The 27,949-nt window shown below is 40.5% G+C and overlaps 1 protein-coding gene and 1 non-coding gene across 4 annotated transcripts in view; one reads left to right on the forward strand and one right to left on the reverse strand.

Moving 5' to 3' along the window:
- POU6F2 (POU class 6 homeobox 2) overlaps positions 1–27,949 on the forward strand; it is a 496,479-nt gene that overhangs the window by 347,924 nt on the left and 120,606 nt on the right. For all 3 annotated transcript variants that reach the window (XM_055347656.2, XM_063708481.1, XM_063708482.1), the window contains one exon: positions 14,699–15,069. In XM_055347656.2, the coding sequence (XP_055203631.1) occupies positions 14,699–15,069 (371 nt within the window). The remainder of the gene's footprint in view (positions 1–14,698; positions 15,070–27,949) is intronic.
- Positions 4,020–4,151, reverse strand: LOC115935480 (small nucleolar RNA SNORA20). The gene has a single exon (XR_004071105.2). It is a non-coding gene; the product is annotated as a small nucleolar RNA SNORA20 (small nucleolar RNA).

Genomic DNA, 27,949 nt, shown 5'->3' on the forward strand with positions numbered 1-27,949 from the left:
ACTAAAGAATTCTATTGTAGAGATGGAAACAGAAAATAAGAGTGAGAATAATAATAATATTTATGATATGAGTAACTTTTAGCATTAACACGAGTAACATTTTGCTATACAATTAAAATCATTTTATTGCAGGTTTCTTCTCAAAGAATCTGGAACAGAATTACAAATCTGGCAAAGGTATATTTTGAATCCTATATCTCAAAATATAAAAAGAGATGTAGCTTAAGAGACAGTATTATCATTTATTGTGTATCCCAAGCAAAGCTAGGATCCATGTGGTCCTAGAATCATGTCTTAGATTTCATCTGTAAAGTGAGGAAATATATGCTATCTCCTCTTCTTAAAAACTAAGCAAGAGCCAATGAAGTAAGATCTGGAAACCCTTTTTGGCAACCCTGAAATTGTTGTATATGAACAAAATTGAATTGCCTGTTTAGGAAGTTTAAAGTTCAGCCTAGATAAGAAAGATTCGTGGCGATATGAGGGAAGTTAAAGAGAGAACATAGTCAGATCCTTAAAAAGAAGTCTCTTGCTGTATACTCCAGCTTCCACAGCCTTCTAAAGGAATCAGCCACTGCATCTTTGTCACTTAACTTTTTTTAATCTGAACTGACAGATCACTGGAGAATAACTGTAGGGAATAATCCCCACACTGGCACAGGGGATGGATTAAATCAACCATGAAAATAAGCACTGGCCCATGTGTCTATAGTCTAAAAGAAATTTGAGTGAGCATAGTGCTGTGTTTACACCAGGCACAGTAGCCATTGAATTGTCTGTAATATTTTCTCCTACAAATCTCCATTTGAAGGAAAAGTCAAACACTGATGCTTTGAAAGCCGGGGTGCATCTTGCTTTGCTGAATTTAAGGAATTATTTTATTAACACAGGAATATAAACTGAGCATACTTCTCCCTTACCCCATACCCGTAGCATAATTTTCAGTGAATATGGCTTATGGGTTCTCTTCTACCTTAATTTTTATAAAAGTAAAAATATCCCTGGAAAACCCATGCTCAATAAATGTTAGCTCTAATTTTAAACCTTTTAACCTCCAAGGTGGATTGGCCTTCTAAGAAGTCATCAAAGATGTAAATAGGTCTTTTTCACATTAATGGAGGAAAAATAATGGGATTGAATGTGAGCACTTTTTTGAGCTGCTTCCTATCTCACCCAAATGTATATTCTGTCCTTAAACTCATTTGGTTTCAAGAAGACAGTGAGGCATAGACAGTGAATCTCAGACTTCTAGAAAAACAACAACAACAACCACTTGGTTATCCATGTATTGGAGAATTTGCAAAGCACGAAGAACTGTTATCCAAGGAGAGTCCCATTGTTTCTGCCATGTTCTTCACCAATCCTCTGCCAAACTCTGTAAGGAAAGAATACTACTAGTTCTTGTGCGAGGGCAAGATTCTCTGATGGATAAATTTGGTCCCATCTGCTGAGCAAACAGATTTCAAATCAAGAATCAATGTTTCCATAAACAGTCTATGGATTCCTTGCAGGTTATCCAAACATCACTTAAGCAAAATCAAGGAACATGTAGAATCTATCCACCAGAATTAAGTCAAAATGCCCACTCAAACCCTAGGAGTTCTAATTTGCTATTGCATTAACACCTGGAAAATACTTGAAATTTGATGGGAAAAGGCAGAAGAGGGTTATTTAAATTTTTTGTCTTAAAGAAGATCTTGTTAAAATGTTTAGTATTGATAGAACTGCATTTTCTTCTTTAACTCATGCTGCAGGCTTATTCGAGGAGCAGAATTTTCATACCAAGCTCCTCACAGCTGAAAATCCGTAACAATGATGCTTTCCCAGAGCCTGGGGAGAGTTCAGCTAAGCCCCAGGTTGTCCTAGTTGGTCAGAAAAGTCCCAGCTCCAGTTTCCCACCTTTGCACACTTTAAGACCCTATTTTGTATTTCTTTCTCCTTTCCTACCAGCCTATCTGAAATACTTTGCCTTCATGAAAACTGCATTTATTAAGAAATTCAGGACAGGCATGGAGGCTCACACCTATAATCCCAGCAGTTTAGGAGGCTGAGGTGGGCGTATCACGAGGTCAGGAGATTGAGACCATCCTGGCTAACACTATGAAACCCCATCTCTAATAAAAATACAAAAAATCAGCCTGGCGTGGTGGCGGGCACCTGTAGTCCCAGCTACTTGGGAGGCTGAGGCAGGAGAATGGCATGAACCCAGGAGGTGGAGCTTGCAGGGAACTGAGATCACGCCACTGCACTCCAGCCTGGGTGACAGAGGGAGACTCTGTCTCAAAAAAAAAAAAAAACAGAAATTCATACGCACATACCCACTTAACACATATTTATATTTTAACACCTTTATATTTTTTATCAATCAAGGATGTTTATTACCTTCAAAGTTTCTCTTCAGTGTGAATTCGCCAGTTTCATCACACTGGATAAGCTTGACATATGGATTAACACATACAATCTTATTAGGGGTAAACAAGAATATCAATAGGCAAACTAGGTATTGTGGTATATGCCTGTAGTCCCAGCTACTCTGAGAGGATTGCTTGAGTCCAGGAGATCAAGGCCAGGCTGGCAACATAGTGAGACTCCCCACTCTAAAAAAGAAAAAGAATTTTATTATGTTTATTTTATATTGAAAATAGTTCATCATGTTTTCCAGAGATCCTGATATAAAATATATAAATCATATATATATAAAATTCTGTGTACATATATATATAGACATATGTATAAAACTTCTTCATTTGTAAAACAGTCATGTCTGACAACAAAGACAGTGACACCTTCAGGTTATTTCTAAGTGGACCCCCCCCCCCAATAATATTAGTTCCATATGTGTATGCATTAGTTTGTGTCAAAAAAAAAAAAAAGATGGTGTTCCAAGGTCAAACGAGTTTGGTCAGTATTGGATAGAAAATGCTAATTGGGTTTCTTTTTTTTTTTTTTTTTTTTGAGACAGAGTCTTGCTCTGTCGCCCAGGCTGGAGTGCAGTGGCATGATCTCGGCTCACTGCAACCTCTGTCTCCCAGGTTCAAGCAATTCTCCTGCCTCAGCCTTCCAGGTAGCTGGGACTATAGTCACGCACCACCACACCCAGCTAATTTTTGTATTTTTAGTAGAGATGGGGTTTCACCATGTTGGCCAGGATGGTCTCAATCTCCTGACCTCGTGATCCACTCACCTCAGCCTCCCAAAGTGCTGGGATTACAGGCGTGAGCCACCGCGCCCGGCCGAATCGGGTTTCTTTAATGCTGAAATTCTAGCCATTAATATTCTAATGCTCACTGGATTTCCAAAAATAGGATGAAACATGCAGGATCTCCCAAATAAATTTTTTGGCCATTGGACACTTGTTTTTCATGGAACATATGTGACAACTAGCATCCTGTGGAATAGTCCTAGGGAATATTTCTTAATCTATCAGGAACAAATGTCTATTGTTGACTTTTCAAGAGAAGGTTCATGCCACAGTTGGTATCATCAGTGGAGCCAAAGATGAATTTGGTCCTGTATAGGGTCTAGATCTCAGCCTATGGCAAGAAACTCAATTTAATTAGTGTCCTAGGCTGGATCAGAATATCACAATGCTGACTCAAACTGAAGAAGATAGATTATAAAACCAGAATGCCCATTTTAATTTACAAAGAGAAATATAATTGTCAAGGGGCGCTAATATTATTGCCCTTTGATCAACACCTTCTCTGCTTGTAAAGGACAATTCCATGACAATCCTTATCTTGTCAGAAGGTTGCAAGATGAGTATAAATACAGGACTTGACATGTCAATTTATTCAGAGATATAATGGCCACATGTGTCTACACAGTGGGATATGCCTGCCAGCTGGACCAGATAGGGCATGGCCTCCGACCACCACTCCAACCTCAGAATTGGCTTCTGTGATGCCGTCTTTCTGTATTTCCCGTAATGACTAACCTTCACCTGATAGACACTTAGTTTCTGTCAGTATGTTAAAACCTTCACCAGTTCAATGATATTTATATATACTAGACAGAAACAATGTCTAGTCCATGCAGAAGAGATGAAAACGGTTACTTCATCTCAATTTACAGTGGCTCAATATTATTTTATCCCATGCGTATAATTGCACATATCACAGTGAGACTATAAGCAGCAAATAAATGGGAAGCCATCTGTGTCTTTAACATGGCTTGGTGTAACATATATATTATATATAACATTGTAAATCTGTATAAAATATAATCACATGGTATATATTATTGTAAATATATATAATTGTATAATATATAAATATAATAATATATTATTATTATATGTCTGTGTATATGAGACAGAAAGCAAGCCAAGAAGACCTGATATGATTGTGCTTTCACCAACCCATTATAAATTTGCTCCATGGAAATTCATAGCTTGCCTCTCTGAGGGCAATTTCTACTTTCTTAAGAGTACTTTAACATGGCCTGTTACATAGTATAAACACCTCTGATAATAGTTTTAAAATATATACTTTGATTCTTAGAAGTCATTTGATTCTTAGGCACCGAAGTCACCGCCGCCTTACAGAAAGTCAAAATGTTTTGGAGTTTATGCCCCGTCCCCAGCTGGAATCAATGATTCACTGGTGTTCGGAGAAGTCAAGGGAATAGAGGGACTCTGTAAGGCAGGATAAACCTCAAGGTGTCATTTATGCTTCAGAGCTCCCTGGAATCAGGATGAGGCTGGGATTTGCCCTGAAATCCTGCCTTTGCTTGGCTTCTTGCTCTCCCATCCTGCTGTCCTCGCTCCCCTCCTGGTTTTTCCTGGGAGCCCTTCTTTAAATCATTTGCACTCAAATCCTTAGATCAGGGTCTGCATCTGAGAGAGTCCAAATTAGGAGACTTACTTTATAAGGTTGTTGAGAAAACCAATGAAGAAATTAACGTCAAATACTTAAAACAGTGCCTAAAACATAGGAATTTGCTGTTATCATATAAAATGTAGCCATAGTTTTGAAACTAATTTTTGTTTAAATTTTTTATCAATGTTATACATGCATGTGGTTAAAAATCAATTCAATCCACAAAGCTTCTGAAAACATGCTAAGTTCTCAGCCATCCTCCTCTCCACCCTCAGGATTACTCCCCAGCGGAATCACATTTAACCATTTCTGGTTTTAGGCTTCATGAGTTTACCTCCGTATTTCCAAAGACTTCCAGTTTATCTCTGTCTTTTATTAACTTGATGTATCATCTGTTCATTTCCTGCTGTGGAGTATGAGGGTTTAGTTCACTTACAACATCTCTCACTCTCTTTTTCTCCCTGCTCCAAAGAGAAGCATAGCACTATTTTTAGTTAACTGTATAATTTTAAGTAGCATATTTAAGTCTCTATTTGTTCTGTCAACTGCAGAGCCATCTCTTTACTCTCCACGTAGTACCCCGGTCCTCCCTTCCCCTCCTCCCTCCCACCAAGCATTCCCTTCCACATGGTCAAGGATGATAGCCTTTGTGTTCTCGTGAAATCTTTCATGCTTTGTTTATAGGTTGTTCCAAAAATTGCAAGTCGGTAAACACTCTTGACTTTAATATGGCTACCTTATTATTTCCTGCAGAGCCAAAAAAATACGCAGTGATCAAGTATTCCTCTCAGTGTGGATTTTAGTGCCACTCAAAGAAAACACCCAAGTGCATCATCCTTTCATACTCCACCAAATGCTCAAAATCACACCACATTTTACTTTCAATTAAGTTATTTATTTTAATTGACATTGAAATTGTACATACTTGTGGGTTACCATTTGATATTTCCATGCATATCTATGTTGTATTCATTATTTCGTGCATTTATCATTTTCTCTTCTAGCTACTTTGTAATGTTCAATACCTTACTGTTACCCAGTCACCCTACTGTGCAACAGAACACCAGAACTTACTCCTCCTATCTAATTTTAAGTCTGTACCCATTGACCAAGCTTTGCCTCTCCTCCCCTGACCCTTCCCCACTCTCTGGTAAACACTGTTCTACTCTCTGCTTCTATGGCTTTTCTTTTTTAGATGCCACATATGAGTGAGATCATGTGGTATTTGTCTTTTTGTGTCTGGTTTATTTCACTTAACATAATGTCCTCGGGGTTCATTTATGTTGCTGCAAATGACAGAATTTCATTCATTTTATGGCTAAACAGTATTCCGTTATGGATATGTACCACATTTTCTTTATCCATTCACAGTTGCTGGACACTTAGGTTGATTCCATATCTTGGCTGTTGTGAATAGTGCTGCAGTAAACATGAGGGTACAGATGTCTCTTTGACTATATTGATTTGTCTTTGTATATACATCTAATAGTGGGATTGCTAGATCATATAGTAGTTCCATTTTAGACTTTTTGAGGAACCTCTATGCTGTTTTCCACAAAGGCTGTCTTAGTTTGTAATCCCACCAATAGTATGTAAGTGTTCCCTCTTCACGTCCTCACCAACGCTTGTTTTCTGTCTTTTAGATAATAACCATTTTAACGGAGTGAGGTGGTATCTCACTCCGGTTTTGTTTTGTTTTGCTGTTGTTGTTGTTGTTGTTGTTGTTTTTGAAATGGAGTCTCGCTCTGTCACTCTGGCTGGAGTGCAGTGGTGCGATCTCGGCTCACTGCAACCTCCACCTCCTGGGTCCAAGCGATTCTCCTGCCTCAACCTCCCGAGTAGCTGGGACTACAGGCACATGCCACCACGCCCAGCTAATTTTTGTATATTTTTTAGTAGAGACGGGGTTTCACCATGTTGGCCAGGCTGGTCTCGAACACCTGACCTCAAGTGACCTGGCCGCCTCGGCCTCCCAGAGTGTTGGGATTACAGGCATGAGCCACCGCGCCCGGCCTCGCTGTGGTTTTGAAAGGCATTTCCCTGATAAGTAGTACATCATATTTTATTGCACAATTGGTTTATGTTTGTTTCTCTTATTGTTTCTTATAAAACCATGCATTTGTTTCTTATGCTGTTTGTTTGTTTTGCCAGAAATTTCTTATTGCCCTTCTTTTTGAAATCATTATTATTAGTATTATTATAAAAAGAAATGTGTATCTTCTTTAGGAAGTGGCTAGCATCTTTTCACTTCTTACTTTTTCTTCAGCATTGAATCCAACAGTTTTTCTCCTGGAAGCTCAATGACTTCTTGTTCTAATTTGGAACAGCTGCTTCATATTTGGATTGTGACTTTCCCCGACAGCTTTGATTTTTCCTGAATTTTCTTGTTTCTTTTTTCACATTCTCAGATTCTTCCAAAATCTGAGATATTTTTTCATTACTGTGGAATCCCCCTTTTTTCTGCAGATTTTTCCCCTTACAGCCTCTGCCCCATGCTCTGCTGTGGACTGGCTGCTGTCTAGAACTGCTGTACAGCTGTCGCGGTGGGGCTCCCTTGTGTTGCTCTCTTGAGTGACTTCGACGCTGTTTCCTGGGTCCTTTGTCTTCCTCTTCCTTAGTTCATAACCTTATTTTGCTGAAGTACCTATTCAACTTTGTAAGAAAAAGTATGTAAGGATAAAATTATGTAAAGAGAAGATGTCTAAGTCTTTGTAAGTTCCAAAATGGGCCTTCCTCTGCTCTGGCCCTGGCCAGACAGTTGAGCTAGCAATAGAATTCTTGGTGGGAGATAACTTTCTCTCAGAACTTTGAAGGCATTGGTCCTCTGATTTTAGCTATATAGTTTTGCTGTTGAGAGGTATGATAGCAGTTTGATTTATGTTTCTTTGTATGTGGCCCTTCATTTTCTCCCCAAAATCTTTTTGGATTTTAAAAGATCTTTATCTTTGGTGTCCTGCAGTTTCATGGGGGAATGGTCTAGGTGTGGATTGTTTTTCTTTCATCTTGGTTGGCACTCAGTAGACAACTGGAAGGACTGGGAAAAGCAATGGAGAGCTCAGTGTTTTGGGGTGAGATTGTAGGCTGACTGGCTTTTTTAGGGTAAGTGAGAGGAGAAGCACTTTACTTTGGGGTGCCCACATCCACATTAGAATGTTTTCTCAATTTCTTTCTCTTACTTTTTTGAGATTTTAGGCCTAGATGGGGTTATTCTGCAGGTGGAAATAGTGGGGAAGTCAGCTGTTCCATAAAGAGACCTCAGCAAGCACCCCCTGGGAACTCATGGGGGACTTGCCACCTCTGAGTGCTTAGCCCCCGCCCCCAACACTTTGCTGAGCAGGTGCAGCTCCCCTGGGGTAGTCCTGCATAGCTTCTACATTCTACTTTACATCCTTCGCTTTTTATCTTTCCTATTTAATGAGGTATCTAAAAGCTAATATTAGGTCTCAGACTTAACCTGTCCTAAAACATTCCAGTAAGAGTGTGCCCTAAAATGCCAACAAAGGCGGTAGTGGTTGGTGAATTCCCCTAATTTCCAAAACAAAAGGCACTAAAGAACACTGGGTGATTTCCAGATGTCTATTTCTTTTCTTTCCAATCAATGATCTTGTTTCAATTTTTTTTTTTCTAATGGCAGAACAATTTGTTTAAAAGAAATAGTCTCAGGCCGGGCGTGGTGGCTCACACCTATAATCACAGCACTTTGAGAGGCTGAGGCAGGCAGATCACGAAGTCAGGAGATCGAGACCAGCCTGGCTAACATGGTGAAACCCCATCTCTACTAAAAATACAAAAAATTAGCCTGGCACAGTGGCACGTGCCTATAGTCCCAGCTACTCGGGAGGCTGAGACAGGAGAATCGCTTGAACCCGGGAGGCAGAGGTTGCAGTGAGCCAAGATTGTGCCACTGCACTCCAGCTTGGGTGACAGAGTGAGACTTTGTCTCAAAAATAAATAAATAAATAAATAAATAAATAAATAAATAAATAAATAAATATAAAAATAGTCTCAGTGTTGGGGAGCTGCATTTGCAAGCTGATCTGGTTGAAAGTCAAGGGAAAAGTCGCACCCTCCCCACTTGCTGCAGCTCCCTGTAGGGCTGCTAGGAGCCCCAAGGGTAATGGTTCCCAATCCCCTGAGGTAGGTCTTTAGAATGCAGATTTTGCCCTACTCTCTGGAATCTAATTTCCTTACAAGCTCCCTTGGTGATTCTGGTCCACAATTTGAGATAGGCTGCTAGAGTTGGCAGAAACAATCAACCTAAGAAAGAAGCTTGGGTGGCTCAGACAATACAAGGAAATGTGTAGGGATGTTTTCATTGGAAGAATTTATCTCTTTATTTTCCCCTGACATCTCAAGAGACACTTAGATCTCTGCCTTAAATGCAAAAGAAGCAAAAAGACAGATTAAGGACATGTGTAGCAATACTTCTGGAGCTGATAACACTGACCATATGCAAGATGGTCACACATCATAATCTCTGAGGCAGAATTGACTTTGCTTGTTTCTGACATTGTTGCCAAGAATAAAGGCAGAATTCTGGGTACATATGAACATAAAAATAGAAATAATAGACACTGAGGACTCCAAAACAGGGAGGATTGGAGGCATATGACAGATGAAAAATTACCTGTGGAGTACAATGTTCAATATTTGAGGAATGGGTACATTAGAAGCCAAATTACCACTATTATACACAATCGACTCACGTAACAAACATGCACATGTACCTCCCTGAATCTAAAATTTGAAAAATTAAAAAAAAAAAAAAGAATAAAGGCAGACCTCCCAGCAAGTTTTCACCTACACTTTTTCAAAATCCCCAGTCTGCAGCCATCTACCTTTTCCCATCGACTTTGCAAAACTTCCATCTGCGGGTGCAGGCTAGGGATACCCTTACTGGGGACAGCAGAAGGGGTTTCTGATTTGCATCCTTGGTTCAGCTCCCTGAGATATTCTTACCTAATGGGCATGCGTGGATGTTCCATTTACTAACTCAGATTCCTCCTTTTGGGATGTTCAAGATTCCTGTTTTTTCTTCTTCTAGAGATCTTAGTGGGGAGCAAAAGCACACAATAAATACAGAGTTAGGGAAGCAAAGGCTACATCAGGGAACACAGGTTTTTCCATGGGCCCATTGATTCTTTACAACTGGGGCTGATCTGGGAGTTGCTTCCCCCAGTTAGGGACAAATCCAGCTGGGGAAATCTTAGATGCCACCCCGGAGATACTCTAGAGACAATATGTCACAGAGTTCTGTGGACAAGGTAAACTGATGCCTATTTACTTTCCTTAAACTGGCACCAAGCCTGAGCACAGAGCTGCTGCCGCCCTATGTCTAAGCATGGAGGAGGCATTTTCTTACCATCAAGGTAAACTAGTGGTATGAATAACATGTACCATGGCCCTTCTCCACCTCCCTTCCATTCATACCGCTCACCTCCCTTCCTGCAACCACTCTGTTGCTTATAATAACAGCCGTGTTTCTCTGTTCCTTATAATAACTCGTGGCTCATACTCAAATTAGCGTCTTTATCTTTAAAACACACATTTACATTTCTCATCAGCAGGCTTTAAACAAGTGATTTGCCTGCAGTAGGACTGAGGTACAACTGTACACTTTCCCAGGAGCTGAACAAGCAGACCCTTCAATTTAGGCTCAATAATGAGATACCTGAGCCACCTCTTCTCACAAGCACAGCCATGGAGCGCATCTTTCTGTACGTGAGCAGTCTTCTGTGATCAAACCCTTAGGAGAAAATTGGTTGCCTCATCATTACAAATAATCCTGTCATGTAAGAGGTTTTGGGAAGTGCCCAGGGTATTCACTGGCTGTGTAAACTTGGGAAGGTCACTTAACCTTTCTGAGACTGAGTTCTATATGTATAACATGGCAATAACACCATCTATCCATACAGTTGTCTTGAAAAGCTAATTCATCATATTAAATGAAGGTATCTTCAAACTGTGAAGCACTGTCTTACTTTTAACCCAAATTTCCTTGGCTGTTCTGTGCCTGCTCAGTGTCCAGCTTCCAAGTCTTCCCCAGCATTTCTCGAAGCCGTTGGGGTGGGGTCTTGTGTGCACCTGAAAATGAGTCCACAGTTCCCAACGCCCTGCCCTGCCAAACCTGTGCCTTTCCAGTGGGCACAATGTGTTTCTCCCTGTGCCGGCATCCTGGCCAAGGCTCTGCTGTGGCTCCAACAGGACAGCCCTTGCTGGTGGCTGCCCTGACCCCTCAGGGCCATAAAGCCATGAAGAGCAAAGGAGAAGTATGCTCTTGCCCTTTGGCTTCCCAGGGCAATGTAACTTGGTCCCCAGTGTGTGAATATAGACAAACAGCTCTTTTCTTGTAGTACGATACACATAACATACAACTTGCCACTTTAACTATTTAACACTTTATTAAATCTATTTTAACTATTAACTAAATGTATGATTCAGTGACATTAAGTATATTTTCAGTGTTGTCCAACCATTTCCACTGTCTAGTTTCAGAACTATTTCTTCACCTTAAAAGGAAACTCACACCCACTTGCATCTCCTCCCCATCCCTTCCACCTTCAGAGCCTGGCATCCACTCCTCTGCCTTCTGTCTCTATGGACTCACTTATTCTGGACATTTCATATAAATGAAATGTGGTCAAGGCTGTCTGGCTTCTTTCGCTTAGTGTCATATTTTCAGGGTTACTCTTCTTGTTTTTCCTTGGTGTTCTTTCTCTCCTTAGGACCAGGCTTGCACCGGGGGGCTGGGATGAGGATGGGTTTGGATAAGTATTACCACAAGGCTTCTTTCCAGGATTCCTGGTCACTTTCAGTGATAAGCCCTGCTGCTTCCTTCCTCCTCAGCGTGGGTTTTCTGCCCTCTGTAAACATATCCAGATGAGTCTACTCCAGCTCCCAGACATACCCAGAGGTATGTGAACAGCAGTGAGTAATAGCTGTGCTCCTTCCTAATAGGCTTTCACACCCAGTCCACCAGTTTGCCAGCCATGCCCACATTTGCCTGAGCCTGAGAAGTCCAAGTAAATGCTGAAGTGGAGATGCTGACTAGAGTGCTTATAATAGTATGATCTTATATTTTGGCATAAAGTAGGTTAGGATGTTGCTAGAAATCCTACTTCCTTTAGCATTTGAGCACCATTTTTCTTTCTGTACATTGCTAAGTATAGAACACATTTGTATTTTTCCAGAATCTTCCACAGACTTGCTTTTCAAGTGCTTTTGACTTTTCTTGTGTAAATCCCATCCGATACAATTCTGATACCTCTGATGATGTGGCTCCGTTTATGTGTAGGGGTTTACTGAGGAAACTTTTAACAAAGATTCAATATGAGAAATTGTTTACAATTTACAGCTAATATATAGAAACTGAAAAAATTGAGAAATGCAGGATTCTTGGCTTCTTTGTCATATTAAATTATTTATTTGGGAAGTTTCAAGACATGGCTTTACCGTAACTCTCTCTTCTCTCTAGGAAATTTGGTTTGATGAAATTTTGTTTTGTGTTTCTTTTTCAAAAATTTAAAGTAAATTTTCAGAATGTATTTCTGTGTATCCCTTTTCCTTTCATAGCTGCTGTTTCTGCAGTTAAATTTTACATTTAACATTGGCCTATGTCGTGTATAGTAACAAGACAGAGAGGAAACCATCATAAAAGGGAATAAATACCAGGGAAGAAAGTAAAGTCTTTAACCTTCCCTGCTTAGGGTCAGAATTTTACCCCAACAAACATCATTTTATCTGCAAACATTCTTTGTAGTTCAAATATTAATACATCCTTGAACCTTCCTAACTTTACTCATCTTATTTTCTCATTCTTCTATGTCCTATTTCACTATGCTTTACACAATGAGCCACTTCGATGCACTATATTTTCACATTTTTTAACTCTCATTTTCATGTTAGTGTGTAGGTGGCTTTGGTGTTTTTCAGACCCAAGTTACGTTCATATATGCCCCTCCTACTTTCCTTTGCATCTGGTGTATACCTGAACATATTTAATTCTGTATTATTTTTTGCTTGCAGATGTCAAATTAGCTTATGTAACTCAAAGGCTTAGGTTTATGCCTTTCCAGTCAAGCTGCTGTTATGGAAAACAAATGCCCAAGCAATATGAACTTACGGATATGGAGGAAGGGAGACATATTTGGGACCAAGGCTCATTAGTAGGTTAGGGTCTGCTGCACCTACCCGTCTGCCAACATCTATCTGCCAATATTCCCAGACTTTCCTGTTTCTAAATGCTGATTTAGATAAATGCTTTTCTAACCAAAATGAAGCAGTATGGTATTTAAGTCAACCATGGAAATAAGCATTGACATATGTGCCCCCACCTGAAAGACATCAGGTTAGGTTTGATTTGAATCAGGCAGGAGGCCAGATGCAATCAAGTCCCTGAAGTCTGGAACTCCACCAGAAGAAGAGATCAGGCTCCCCTGCCCCGGGATCCTCCAGACTGCAGAAGATCTGGGGAGGTCAGAATTGAGCAGGGCTCCTAGATCTTTGATAAAATGTGATTTTGTAAAATAGAAGAAAGGGGGAAATGGCAAAAGCAGGCCTTTCTCTAAAAGGTCTAATAAACGGGATGATGCCGGGGTACTTTCCAGGCCTCCCTCATGCCATCTCTATCTCTACGATCACATCACAAGCCCCAGAGCACCCTGGCTCTACACGCGAGGCAGGCCACACACTGGACTGCTTGCATAGACCTAGAGCAGTTCAGTGGCTCAGTGAGGACTTGCTATCCCAACTGGACCAAGTTGGAAGCCCTACATGGTATGTGAGATCACAGAATTGGTATTTGATACCCCTGGGAATGGTTGCATCATCATTTCACCAATACAGCTACACTTTCCTTTAAGGCCTGTGGGTTTGACATTGATCCTTATATATTTATTTGTTCATGGGTTTGTTAGAAAGCTTTTAGATTGAGATTTAGGCAAAAAAGAAAGTGAACTTGGTTTTTAGCCGTAAATTTCTCTAGACCATTCTTAGGTCAAACTAACCAGCTTCCTGCTGCAGAAATTGTTCAGTGCTACATGGGCATGTGAGAACAAATTTTGCATGCTCAGTGCTAAGACACTTTCTCCCACCAACTCTACCTTTCTCATAACAAGATCTTAAAAGATGATTTCATTCCCTCAGTCCTTAGGTGCTGTCCTGTCCTTAGGTGCTGATGTCTAATCACCACACTGTTTGGTTCAGTCACCTGCTATCATTCTTCCAGTTTAGGGGTTCTGTCTCTTTAATCAGCAGGCAAAAAATTCAGACTCAGGCTTTTGACCCTGCAAAATGGAGAAGCATGTACTGCTTTTGAATTTAAAAAAAAAAAAAACAGTTAGAAATTTGACACTAAGACATCTAAGCAACTGGGTGGAGATCTGAAGTAGCAAGTGAAAATGATACCATTAATGATATTGATGATGGATGAAAAGGCAATTGCAAACAATTGGTTTTTTGTTCTTAACTCCAGTCAAACACTTACCAAAACAACTAAACTGGTTGGACTTCAACAATCTAAATGAAATCTTGAAGCATGAATGTATTTCCCATGCAGTATGGAAAGGAAGAGAGAGAGAAAGTAGTTAAAAAACAATCTCCATTCCTACCACACACCTTTGGCTTGCATTGTTCACCACGTTTTAAAGTAATGCCTGATGTGTTATATGCTGGTCCTCCAGAAATTCTAAACTTTCCCCAGAAGTGACCTTTGTTCTCCCAGTGCCTCACAACCCTCTTAAATACCAAAGAGCTTCAGGGGGCAAGGACAAGAATTTTCTAAAGGAAACCCTTCTCCGCTTGCACTGGACAGGCTGTCAAGACCCAGCAAGACACTTTGTCATGTTATCTCACTCCACATTCGCTTTCTCTCCTTGTAGCTACCTCATCCCTGAACTCCCAGCTCCAGCAGCTCCAGCTCCAGCTCCAGCAGCAGCAGCAGCAGCAGCAGCAGCCTCCCCCGTCAACCAACCAGCACCCGCAGCCAGCCCCACAGGCGCCCTCGCAGTCCCAGCAGCAGCCGCTGCGGCCCACCCCACCCCAGCAGCCACCACCCGCCTCTCAGCAGCCGCCAGCTCCTACATCTCAGCTGCAACAGGCGCCTCAGCCCCAGCAGCACCAACCCCACTCCCACTCCCAGAACCAGAACCAACCATCTCCAACCCAGCAGAGCTCCAGCCCCCCGCAGAAACCCAGTCAGTCTCCAGGACATGGCCTGCCTTCACCGCTCACGCCACCCAATCCTCTACAGGTATGCTCCCCGTGCTTCCCGTCTGCCCCTAGGAGCACCAAGGACCTTTCCATGGGGTGATGCCATCCCCAAAGGCAGAGGGACCGCAAAACTTAGCATTCAGTTCTGCAGCATCTAATTCAAATTGATCTCTTAGACATAGGGAAGAAGAAGCAACTAGAAGGCAACTGGGGATGCATGTAAACGAAACAAATAGAAGCCCATTTCTGTTGCCCTCCAAAGGATAAATGTTATCTGTTTTCTTCTGTGAGAGGCCAGCACTATAAGTGCATTTGGAGCCTGTAATAATTCCATTTTATGATACTTTTTGAAGGCAGCAAAGATAGCATCCAATTAAAATTATTACTAGCACAGTTTTGTAGCCCCGTGGAGAACTGCATCTACTGTCCATGAGGCATGGTGGTTATTTCTCTATATTATGAATACAACAGTGTCTCACCTTAAGTACTTTGTGCTCTTTTGTTTCTATTTTTCTAAAGACTCTCTGGGGTTAGGAGGGCAAAGAAATTTAGCCCCAGTCTTATGTCCCAGATTCCAACCATTACTCCACAGACTAACAAGTACTCTAAATTCATGCCAAGAGCCTCAACCAATATGCATCTTTATAAAGGAATAAAACTTCTATAGGTTTACTTTATTACTGTGAGGCTGCGGGCTTCATAAATAGATATTTCAGGCTAACCATGAGAGCTCATCTATAACCTACCTATTGAGAAGGAATGGATAGGTGCATTCATATATATATATACACACATATATACACATATATATACATATGTATACATATATACATATATACACATATATACACATATGTACATATATACACATATATATACATATATATATGACTTTAAACTTCAGAAAACCATTTTTAACTTAGGTGTCTTTAAAATAAATTAGCTTCAAAACATAATGACTGTGATGTCATCATATCAGATCCAGAAATTAATAACTCAGCCAAGCCATCCATTCTTTGACTTGCACAACGACATTTTTCCCTGTGAGATTTCAGACAATTTCGTGTATTTGTAGTACTGTGACAAAGTTCAACAGAGTGAGCAGCCTGTGGACCTGTTTCAAGTGCCATCTCATCCCCTTGCCATAGTGGTGGGTATGAACCTCAGTCAGTCCGGCTCTCCCCAGCCTGAGAATGACAGTAGCGATGGTATCCTTGGCTCCTAAATAGAAAAGTATACAAAATAAAGACAGGTTGGTACACGGACAAAAAGGCAGGTGGATTAGAGACTCGGTATTTTAGAACTTAGTTTGTTGTCCCATAGCTTTGTCTCTTCCAATTTGGATTCTCAGTGGTGTGGCCCAAAGCATTCCTAGAAATGAACACATTTGGGAGAGATGAGTCATTGTGTTTTTCTGGGCTCTTGGGCCAGGGCTACTTTCAATTTGAACATTTTCATGAGTGGAGTTTCAAGATGTATTTATACAATTCTTACGATGGTGAGTGAGACAACATAACACCTTTGACCTAGGACTAAAATGAACATGGGCCAAAAACGTCTTCATTGTCCACTTGACACTTACTGAAAGAGCAGGTGTCATCAAATTTACAAAAGTCATGATTACAGCAACCTTAATGTTGGCAGCATTTGGGATTCAACTTTATTATTCCAAAAAATTAATTTAATGCTTTTTAAGAACACTTACATTAGATGTACCTATATACCATCTAATTTCTCTATTCCAGGCACCAAAATAGGTAAAATTACCAAAGAAAAAATTGCCCTTCCTTGAGGAGTGAAATTACTTAGGTGTGTCCCCAGTTGTCCTATATAGTCCAGTATTCCTTCCTATTCGGTGAAAGTTTTGAGCTCTGTGGACCTCAGCCTTCCCTGAACACTGTCAGTGTTTTATAAATTTCTGTCGGCCAGTGAGATCCCAGTGAAGACAAGCCCTGTTGAATGACTGTTGACAGGACTTTAGATGAAGTGACCACGCAGCCTCATGAAAATAAACTTAGGGGAATTTCCAAAAGTTCTCCTAACAGTTTCTCGTGGAAATCCAAGGGCTGTTTTGTTTTGTTTTTGCAACAAATGAAGGCTCAGAGCTACATTTCTTTCTTTGTAACACTGAGAGAATATTCTAATTTTTCATTTTTGAAGTTTTAACTTATAAACTTAATAAATATGTTTAGAGTACATTTAAATATAGAGGAGCTGTTACTCTAACTTCTGTGGATCTAACAGATGACCACCAAATGAGTGACTTGGTACAAATTTTTTTTTAAACATTACTGAGAAGATACAGAACTAATTTTGAACAAATCTGTGTCGGTAGGCATAAAAGGACTTTTTTTCCTTTACTACAGGCATGTATAAAGGAAATAGAGAATATTTTGGTTTAAAAAAATTTTTTACACTAGCTGCAGGCTTTTTGAGTTTGTGGAACATGGAATGTTTGAACTTTTTAAAAAGAAAACTGTTTAAAAGGAATTGCAAAGATATTTAACTCTCCAAAGTAATGATCTTTATAAAGTGTTTTTGTTTGAAGATTATTAAGGGAATAAAGATCAACTAAATTCATGTATGATAGCCTAAATTTTATTTTACAATCCTTTATTTTCATTTGGGCTTTATCTTTTTACATTATTCAAAAATCTGCTGGAGAGATATTAGTTTAGAACTATGCAATGTAGATTATCAGGGAAAGCCAGTCAATTAGGTTTTTTGCTTTAAAAACAAAACTTTGGAGGACAACAATTATTTCTAAAACTGTGCAGATGCTCCCATGTCTTTAGAAAAAAATATATGTAAGTAGGTTGTGTGTTATATTTGGGTGAGGTCATTTCCTGAGATGAAAAAAAATTAATAGTGTTGGTAGGTAGTAACACGCTAAACAAAAATTATCCAAATACCTCTTATCAGGCTTTTCTGCAATATTGCAGTGTAATTTTATTTTACTCTTTTACTGAATTCTGTGAAAAGGATTACATTTACAAAACCAAGTTGTTTTAAGATAGATAGGAGTCTAAAGTATTATCCTTTCAGAGACGCACAGGTAGGGGGATCACTTTGTTTATTAATTTTGATCACTCAGCATTATAGGAGGTCTGGTGGTGTAAAGCAGACTCTAGAAGCTGGCCCCTGGCGATCTGTCTATAGATTCTCCATTGAGACTCAGGACCCACCCACCCATGGCTTCGTTCTTGCCCAGGAGGCTTGAGGAGAGAAGTTCTAGACAGGAAATGCAAGGGCAGAGGTCTTCAGGGCCTAGCAGTCCCTGTAAATAAGTAAAGTAATCTTGGTTGTAGAACCCAAAATCAAATTTATAAAAACAGTGTGTGGGACAAACAAGATGCACTGTGAGCTGAATTTAGTCCTTGGGTGCCAGGATGGAGAGCAATCCATACTCCTTATTTTTGCTCAAACCCACAGTCCACAGGCTGTGCCTGAATCTAAAACTAAAAATATAGACTGTGTTTGATAGAAGCAGAAACATAAATGGAAGCAATCTTTTGGGGCAAAAAACATGATCTAGGTAAAAAAAAAAAAAAAAATTCAATATGTAATTTTAATCTGGATAGAGACCCCATAAGCATAAGAATGGTGAAATAAAAGCCTCCTTTCTATGACCTTTAAGAGGAATTTTCTTGAAAAGAAAACTCCTTGGGAGTTTTTATTTGCACTGGTAAAATTTCAGACATCTTATAAAAGCCCTATTGTGCACATATTCCCTCTTGAGTGGTCTGGAGATATGCTGGGCATGGTTGGAGCCCAGTCATGGTGTAGGTGGAAGAGGGTAACCAGAGGGCTTGAGTCCCCCTTCTAGTTCTGACCCTGCCTCCAACTAACTCATAACTTTGGATAGGTCACTTTAGCTCTCTGGACTTCATTTCCCTCATCCGTGTGGTCTGAGGTCTTTTTCAGGCCTATGAATCTATAATCTCAATGTTAGTAGGCCTCTGGAATTTTATTGGCTATTGAAAACTCGATGGTCCTGAAGATTCTCTGAGTATTCTTCAAGGTCAGGTTAATTTCTTCCCACTCAGCTGGGTGGCAGAGTGAAAAGAGAGTGGAGGACAAACATAAGTGGGATAATGATAGCAGAAGCAGATTTTATCTTAGCCAGAGAGTCCAAATTAAAGTCAAGTTTTTATCCTCAGAGAGTCACTGCTATAAGCTCTGGTCCCAGATTGCTTTTCCACACCTATACATTAGAGAAGCTTAAGAAACCAAATGCTGCATTTAACCTTGGCCTCCCGTGTACCATCTTGCATGGCAGGACGCAGGATAATCTTTTCCTTTTCTTGTTCTATTGCACATTTTAATAAATAACAGAGGGAGAGAGAGATCAGTAGGAATTGGACAGTGAAAGCTATCTGTACTTATATGAGGAATGAGGGGCACGGTCACCTCCTCGGAGGTGAAGTTGCTTGAGAGCGTGAAATGTATTCTCAACCATGTGCATTTGCTAATGGAAAGGTCTAGTTACCACTCAGGCACAGCAGAGTAAAACTGCATCGGAATCCCACCTCTGTTACGCAGTGGGCATTGCCTTCTGGTCTTCCCGTTTGAGATATTTTCCCACTGGCAAACTTAGTACTAAGTTCCAAAGTGCATACATAATGGGAGAAGGTGGTACATTATCACTTTTTAAAATAAAGAGCCCAAAGCCTTGAGAAGGAGCTAGACCTATAGGACTTTCAATTTCTCTAAAGCAAATGGTTTCCAATCATGGGTCTGCCCTATGGAAAAGACCCAGTGTCCTAGGCCAAAGCCCCTCCCCCCCAGCAATTAGTCTTAATCAGTTTACCACAATATTACTCAAGGCTCTGTGGGACTAGGTTTGTTTTTTCGTCTATAAAAGGGAGGGGGTAAAATTAAATACTTTCTAGAACTCCTTCAGTTCCATTGGAGTTTTATGTTACAAACCCCTAAAACTGTGTAGAGTTGGGTGACTATGTGGGTGTATTCATATAACTCCTTTGTGTGGCCACTGTAAATATAGAACTCAGACATCTCTGTACCTACACAGGGCTAAATCACTATGCAGAATTCTCCTAGCCAGGACTAAGATGATGGTGAGGCTTGGAAACACTCATCTCAGATGCAGAATTTAAGGGTGTACTCAAAAATTCAGATAATGTTTGAATGAAATATTTTCAAAAATCAAAATGAATGCCAAAAGTCTATGAACAACAAAATTTCAAATTTTTAAATGCAGGATCAGTAACAGTATTGAGCCATATTGGAGTCTGAGGCAAAAGAAAAAAATCAGTCATATGAACATTTAGTGATCATGAATTTTTGGCACTCATTCTTAAAATATTGTATTAAGGTCTTATTCATCTTGAATAAGATGAATAATACTACGTTTCTGGACACACCTTTAAATTTGGTTCCTGAAATGAGTGCCTCATTCATCTCACCCTTATCCCTCTCAGCTTTGCTACTGGCTGTCTAAATGATTTAGTTAGCAAAAATCCGCCAAAGTCAATGACATTCTGTCCATTGTAAATTTCGGCCAGGTCTTTGATCTCACTTTCTAGTTGGACTTGAACATTGCACCAAATTTTGCACAGTAGAAAAACAAATGCATGTTGGATAACAAATTGGGGCAAGGAAGGGGCTAGAAATCCATCTTCCTCATTGCACAGATCTAATAAAGCAATTATTTTTGATTGAACTGAAATATTATGACAATCAAATAACTCTTTTGGCTGACATTTTTCACTGAACTAATTTATGATTTTATGAAATTAAGTAAGTTTAGTAAAAATAATGGAAGTATCACTATGTAGACAACATTCTCTCAGAGCAATCCGAGTTCTGAGGACCTTTGGAAAACTGGGAGAGTCCACATGGGGTAGGCAAGGCTTCCTCTTGGCTAAAAAGCCAAAGAAAACTTTATTACTATGGAAAAGAAAATCCATCTAAGCTCAGAGAGTTATGAAAATCAAATATAACTTACTGATGAGAATGCTTTTGTATGCTATAAATTTGTTAAGCAAATGTTGATTAGCCTAAAGATATAAAAGAGTATGAATTTATTTCTGTTTATACTACCTTCCAGAAAATGGAGGGCTTCATTCATGATTCACTCATTCAGTGAGAGATCGGGTGGGAAATGAGAATCCCTTTACCCAACTGTATTAAGTACTGAATAAAATAAACATAACGTATTTACCCATATACTCTGCAAGGGACAATTTTTCCTTTTATGAAAGAAAGAAAATCTCCTTAAAAAAACTCTCAGTTCAACATTACTGGCATTTCAAAGAATTTATTACACGCATTTGAGATCCAGGAGGAACAACAAAGTTTATATTGCTTTGAGAGTGGCAGGGAAAAAAATAGTTTACCAAGAATCTACTTATATACTGTAGTGCTTCTTTGTCGTTGTCTAGATTTACCATTCCTGGGTAATGCTCCGTAGATTAGTCAAATCATGTAGAAAGGGGTTTAACAAAGCAGGAAGCATGTTCACACCACTGGCTATGGAAACTCACGTCAAGTAGCGATAGATGATGAGGGTGCCAGACTCAAAGGAGGATGGGAAGATTCTTGCAGCGTTTGAACATGGCAAGTGATTACTTCTCAAAGAAAAGAGAACCACTCTGATCCTGACAGCGGGGGTAGAGCAATGGTCTGTCTGCAGCAAGCTCAGCAAAGAGCCTAGAGCCACATACACTGTCCAGTCCCTTCACTGTTGGATGGTGGTTGATAAAACTAATCCCAAAGTCTAGCTCAGAATGCTTCTGAAACAGTTTTGCCTTCATGTGCATAGATGCAGGGTCTAGTGGCAATTTGAGATGCCCAAAATGTGCTGGCTGGCACTTTGCTCTGAATGAGCAGTGCTTGGCCAGTATTTATGTGAACTTAATACAATATTCTACTGCTTTCATGATCACAAGTTATTTCTCATCTTGTAGCTTCAATTCATTTCCCACAGGTTTGGGGTAAATTTTCCACTGGTTTCTAAATTAACTTCCAAAGCATAGACTTGCAAGTGAATATTCTCCACGTTGTAAAGAAAGCACTTTTATCATGATTTGTAAATATTTATTGAGCACCTGTGCTGTGCGTTGTCCTGGAGAAGGTTTGCAGAACAGACAAGATGATGCCTCAGAGAAAGTGTGATCTTGAGAAGCAGATGGGCCTGGGTTTGAATGCTCGCTCTGCTGGACATTTGAATCAAGTCAGCACATCCTTCTGAGCCTCAGTTTCCTCACTGGTCAGACAGTTGGTGTGGGGATTAAATGCAGTGGCTTATGTGAGGGTATCTAATTTGGTTCCTGATAGATATCTGGCACTCAAAAAATGTTAGTATCCCGCCTACTTTTTTTCCATCCTCGACTATAGATATTATAACCTGTTGGGGAATATGAGACAAACACATGCACTCAAAGTTGAACAAAAAGCAAATAGTCACAGGAATGTAAAAATGCATGTGCACACAATAAAATGATGCCCTGCAAACTACACAAAAACCCATAGCAGCTAGAATGAGGCTAATAATTGCATGTCAGTTTCGTAGCGTCATCCTGAGTCAGAGAGGTACGGGGCATTTCTGAGGAAAGGGGTGAGGAGCACACACAGTACAGGGCGAACCTACACTAAAGGGCATCTCAGAGCTGTGGAGCTCCAAGGGGTTTAGAACAGAAAAAAAGGACTGTAGCCATGCACTCACATAATGCTAATATTGCCTAATTGTATAATCTTAAAGACTTCCAACTTAAACCTCAGTTTCCCCATCAATATTATTATTACTATTATTATTATTCTTATTATTTGAGACAGAATCTCACTGTCACCCAGGCTGGCATACAGTGGCACAAACACAGCTCACTGCAGCCTCGACTTCCCAGGCTCAAGCCATCCTCCTGCCTCAGCCTCCTGAGCGTCTGGGACTACAGGCGTGTACCATCGCGCCTGGCTAATTTTTGTATTTTTTGTAGAGATGGGGTTTTGCCATGTTGCCCAGGCTGGTCTCGAACTCCTGGGCTCAAGTGATCCACCTGCCTCAGCCTTCCAAAGTGCTGGGATTATAGGTGTCAGCCACTGTGCCCAGCCCATCAATATTATTATTAAGAATGAAGAATTTTTTTATTATACTTGATATAGGATAAAGATGCCATCACAAATTAATAGGGAAATAACATATTGTGTAGTAGTCAATAGCTGGGAAAATTGGTGTACAGATATTAGGCTGGGAGAAGACAGTTGTTACATCTAAAACTTTCAATATATGAACTATACAATAAACTCTTGAGAAAACAACAAAAACAAACAAAAAAAGAACCAAGAATTATTTTTTCCTTGTAAATTCCCAAAGTTGTGGTTTTTAGTATTTGGGTAAAGAAGAAGAATCTTGATGATCTCACTTCTGCCAATAACTAGATTGCTAATTAGTGACCATGGGCAAGTCACCTAATCTCTTTAGGACTCAGTTGTGTCACTTATTACATGAAAAGTTTATATTAGATGATCTTTAAACCCTTCCTACCTCCACATTCTATTTCTGAAATAACACAAATAACGTGGTTTAAATTCTATGGAAAGAAAGAACGATATATGTACCACATCATAACATACATCATATATGCAGTACTCAAGAAATACTTCTGATTCTGTTTGACTACTATTTGCCATCTGTTTTGAAATTTACAAAGTGCATTTTTATATACTTATTTCATGCATTGGCCTCATGAGTTCACAGTTCTAACTGGAGTAACCATGATCCTTTACCTATGTATCTTTTACTAAGTTCTTTGGTCTCTCTTTTTCTCATCACAACCCAGAAGAAGCTAAAATTGCCTTCATTCCAACCCAAAGAAACTAAGTCTCAGAAAGTTCAAGCAAATTTCTCAACATCACTAACAACGGCTGAATTGGGATTCCAGATCTAGTCTCTCTGACTTCAAAGTGTCTCTATTTATATCTTACCACCTCTGCGATGTTCATTTTGGTTGTTAGTGAAATATATATTCTTATTTCCTTATTGGCTCCCAGCATTTTCCAAGTCAGCATTTCTCAAATTTTCTTCCACAAAACACTGATCCAAAGAAATTTTATTGAAAACAGATTCCATGGCGGGTAGGCAGGTAGAAAGATAGATGGGTAGATAGAAGTGCTGCATGCTATATGCTGTTCCTATATATTTTGCAAAGATTATTTGAATACTGAAGGCTAAAAGACATCCTGCAGTAGAGATGTCTAGTTAACACGATTTAACCAAGAAATTCTGAAACCTGTGAAACCTCTAGAGCCTTTTATTTCACATAATGCTAATTAATATCTCCTGTGAAAAATCCTTCAGGAACCACTGCTCTAAAGCCTCCTTAGTTGTGGGGTCAGCACACCTAAAATAACCTCCATTTCCTTATCCAGGACAGTATGTAGAAATCCACAGACTAGGTCCAATAGGCTGGGCCGTGGAGAAAACCAAGTGTGGAAAGGTGAGAAAAGAGGGAAGGAAAAACTTAAAACTAAGGCAAGAGACGAGAAAGCTGAAACGGTATGGTTCTGATAATTGACAGTGAGGAAAATCACTTCATAAAATACCTGGCTGGGTTGCTTCTCGTGGCAGCTGAAGTCTTGGAGACCTTCTCTTCCAGATAGTCCTCCCTTCTTCCTTCCTTTTCTTCACTGCCCGTTGTCTCTCCTGCTCACACAACCGGAGTCCTGCCTCCCCATGCCACAGCATGAGAATCACGGCCAGGGTGCCCCTGGACCACGTAGCCCCTGCAGACCCACGGGACCGACAGAACTGGGAGAGTGCATGCCTTCTCCCCTTCTCACTTGCACCCTCCTCATCTTTTGACTGAGGAATTTCCAATGGTCAGGAGATCCCCCAGCCCCTGGCACCCTCATTCTCCACCCCTGCATTTTAAGAGGGTCAGGATTCCAAACAACAGCTCACATCAGCCTGAAATCTGTATGGTAAGCCAGGACTAAGTCGTCTAGAGCACCAAGCAGTCAAAACTCCATGTCTGTGGGGCATTGTCTTAGTTACAAGGCTCCTATCCTGCTCTTTTTCTATTTCCTGTTTTTAAAAATAGACTCTCAGAATCACTGGTGTTTTCTTTCTCTTTTGTCTTCCACTGTTGAGAACTAAATTGGGCATTCTGGCTGAAAACACCAGTCCTGGGGCCCTGTGAGTGCAGAGCCAAGGCAGAGAAAGGCACCATGTTGAGGCATGCAGGACAGGTTCATGTGCCACTTGGAGTGGCTGTCTCCTGGATAGGGCAATTCTGTGTCCTTGGCCACTCGGTAGGGATGCCTTCATGGCCGCAAGTGAATGCAGCAGTGGAGGGGTGCCCTGCATTTGTATGCTGTCAGCTCTGTGCTCAGAACTAGTAGCTGTGTCTGAAGGCCCAGTTGGGCTCCGATCAATGCAACCCTTCCAGCCCGTTTTGTCTGAACTGTAGTTCGACAGGGCTCAGCCCAGCACCTCCACTTAGTTTTCTACACCAGGAGATATTTAACTGTCATAAAAAAGAAGTAAAGTTAGAGATTCCTTTTTTTTTTTTTTCTCAGCTGGACTCCATATCCTCCCAGAGACTAGCTGCTCTTTCCAGACATGAGTTCTCTGTCCTTGTATTTTGATGTTGTGACTGTGGCGTTTAAAGAGAACAAAGCAACATTTAGGGGTCCGGGGAGAAGATTTAAGAGAAACCCTCTCACTTCCCCCGAGGAAAGCTCTCTGGAATCTGGTTGTCTTGGAAACTTGGTTTTTTGGGGTTTAATTACATAAAATATAAATAATCTTGAACTCCTGTCTAAGGTTTAAAAAAGGAATATTCCTTAGAGCAGTTCTCACCTCCAGTAGTCTGCACTCCATGGAAGGAATCTGACCAATCTAAGGCTAAAGCCAAGTGGTCTTTGGGACCAAACTGAGGCAGAAAGTTATGAAAGGCAGAAAGCAAAGATGGATGTTTTCCAAGCTCCCTGCATGCAATGATCACATTAAAGCCATTTGACACATCTTCAAGGCACAGCCTACATGTTATTTTCATTGCTAGTGAGCCTCTCAAGTGAAAAAGTGAGTGTCTTCATACCAGAAAGGAAGACCTGCATGTAATCAAATATTTTCAGGGCCACTGGGCCTTGCCTGGCAGGTGACTGTCTCTCCCTCTTCTTGTCTCACCCAAGCCACACCATCTTCAAACAGCTGAGACCACGCCTGCGCTCCTACAGCCATATTTTGTTCAATTCCTTTGTATTCTTTTCCAAGAGAAGATTTTCCAAGTTTACAGCAGTGGTTCCCAATGTTGGCTGTACGCTGGGAACACCTGAGGAGTTTGTTTGCTTGTTTGTCTGTTGTTTGAAGATACCAATGCCCTGGGGCCCACCCAAGGATTCTAATGGAACCGCGGTGGGCACCAGCATTTTTTAAACTTTCCAGGAGACTCCAGTGTGCAGCCAGCTTTGAGGAAAACTATGTATGATCTTGTAAATAGGCTGCCAGTTATTCATTTATAAAGAACAAAATCCTACCCTTTGTTTATGCAAAATGCTTTTTGCCCTAAGTATTGATTGCATGAGTCAGCACTGACTTTATTTTATGATATAATAAGACTGGGTCTTCATTTCCAAAAAGGATGAGCCAGCATCATTTGTGCTCTACCCCTCCCCAGATTCACAGCCCATCAGGAAAGGAAAACAACCCTGTCTGTGCTTTGTCAGCCACCTGGGCCTCTCCCAGACTCTGGAGTTGAATTATTAGCCCGATATCTGCAGAAAAAGTTCAAACCTGGTGATTCCTATTTGATATTTAAAATATAATAGGGAAAGTAAATAATCCTTTTCATAATCTTTAACATCTTCTCAAAACAAGAACAATTGCTACTGGTTGAGAGCCCATTAGATGCCCCACTGCTGCTAGATGTTGTCTCATCTAGTTTATAGTAGGGCTTTTCAAACTTTTATTTGCATATGGATCCACCTGAAATGCTGGTAAATGTAGATTCTGATCCAGAGCCCACCCCAGATGCTGCATTTCTAACCAGCTCCAGGAATGCTGATGCAGCAGGTTGCTCACCTTGAATGGTAAAGCGCTACTCAATGGACCCACCACCCTCCTGCCCCAGTACCACCAGCTCCATTTCACACATGAGGACGTTAGGTGTGAGGACTTGTAAGAAGTGAGATTTAAACTCAGATCTATCTGATGTCAAAACCTCACCCACTGCGCAAATCTGCCTCTTGTTAGTCTTTTCTCATGGTGGGAGTTTCCTCCTTCTAAAGTGATGTTAATTTAAATTACATGACACCTGGAGTCATGGAGGTAGATAGCACTGTTGGAGGAAAGACTCTCATTTGCCCACCTCTCTGATCTTTCTTGTAGCTTACATCTTTCTCATAGCTCCTGATCTAAATCTTGATTGATTATTGCTAAGCAATCAGTAACTCTAAGCTTGGGGTTGAGGACAAGTCTGTTCTTTTTGTTTAGTAAATATACTAGTTTTGTTGAAGCCATTTCTACAAAATTGAAACACCAGTGCAGCGATTAAAGTGGTCTGTGGCCACTAACTAAATTAGAGCTGAGATAGCTAACAGAAACCCCGTGAGAAGTCAGAGGGTCTTATGCTAATTTGTAGGCCCCAAATCACCTTGCTATAGGACTGTGAAGATCACACATACCTGTCCCCACTGTCTTTCATGCAGCAATCACAGTGCATTTGAGATTGCCTGCCTCAGTGAGGGGAGGCGGCGGCTTCTCCTAACACCATAGCTTCAACACACTTTTTCGAGAGCAAAACACAAGATACATACAAAACAGTAACAAAATGATCCTTAAAATGTAGAGGCCATACACAGAATCAGACTGTGGTTCTTTTTACCTGATTTCAGATCCTGTAGTGGTGGTTCGGAGAAATTCCTTAACCTCTTAAGGGGGCAGGGGTGCAGGAGAACTGTGT

The sequence above is a fragment of the Gorilla gorilla genome, chromosome 6 (genome assembly GCF_029281585.2).
Source record: "Gorilla gorilla gorilla isolate KB3781 chromosome 6, NHGRI_mGorGor1-v2.1_pri, whole genome shotgun sequence".
NCBI lineage: Eukaryota > Metazoa > Chordata > Mammalia > Primates > Hominidae > Gorilla > Gorilla gorilla.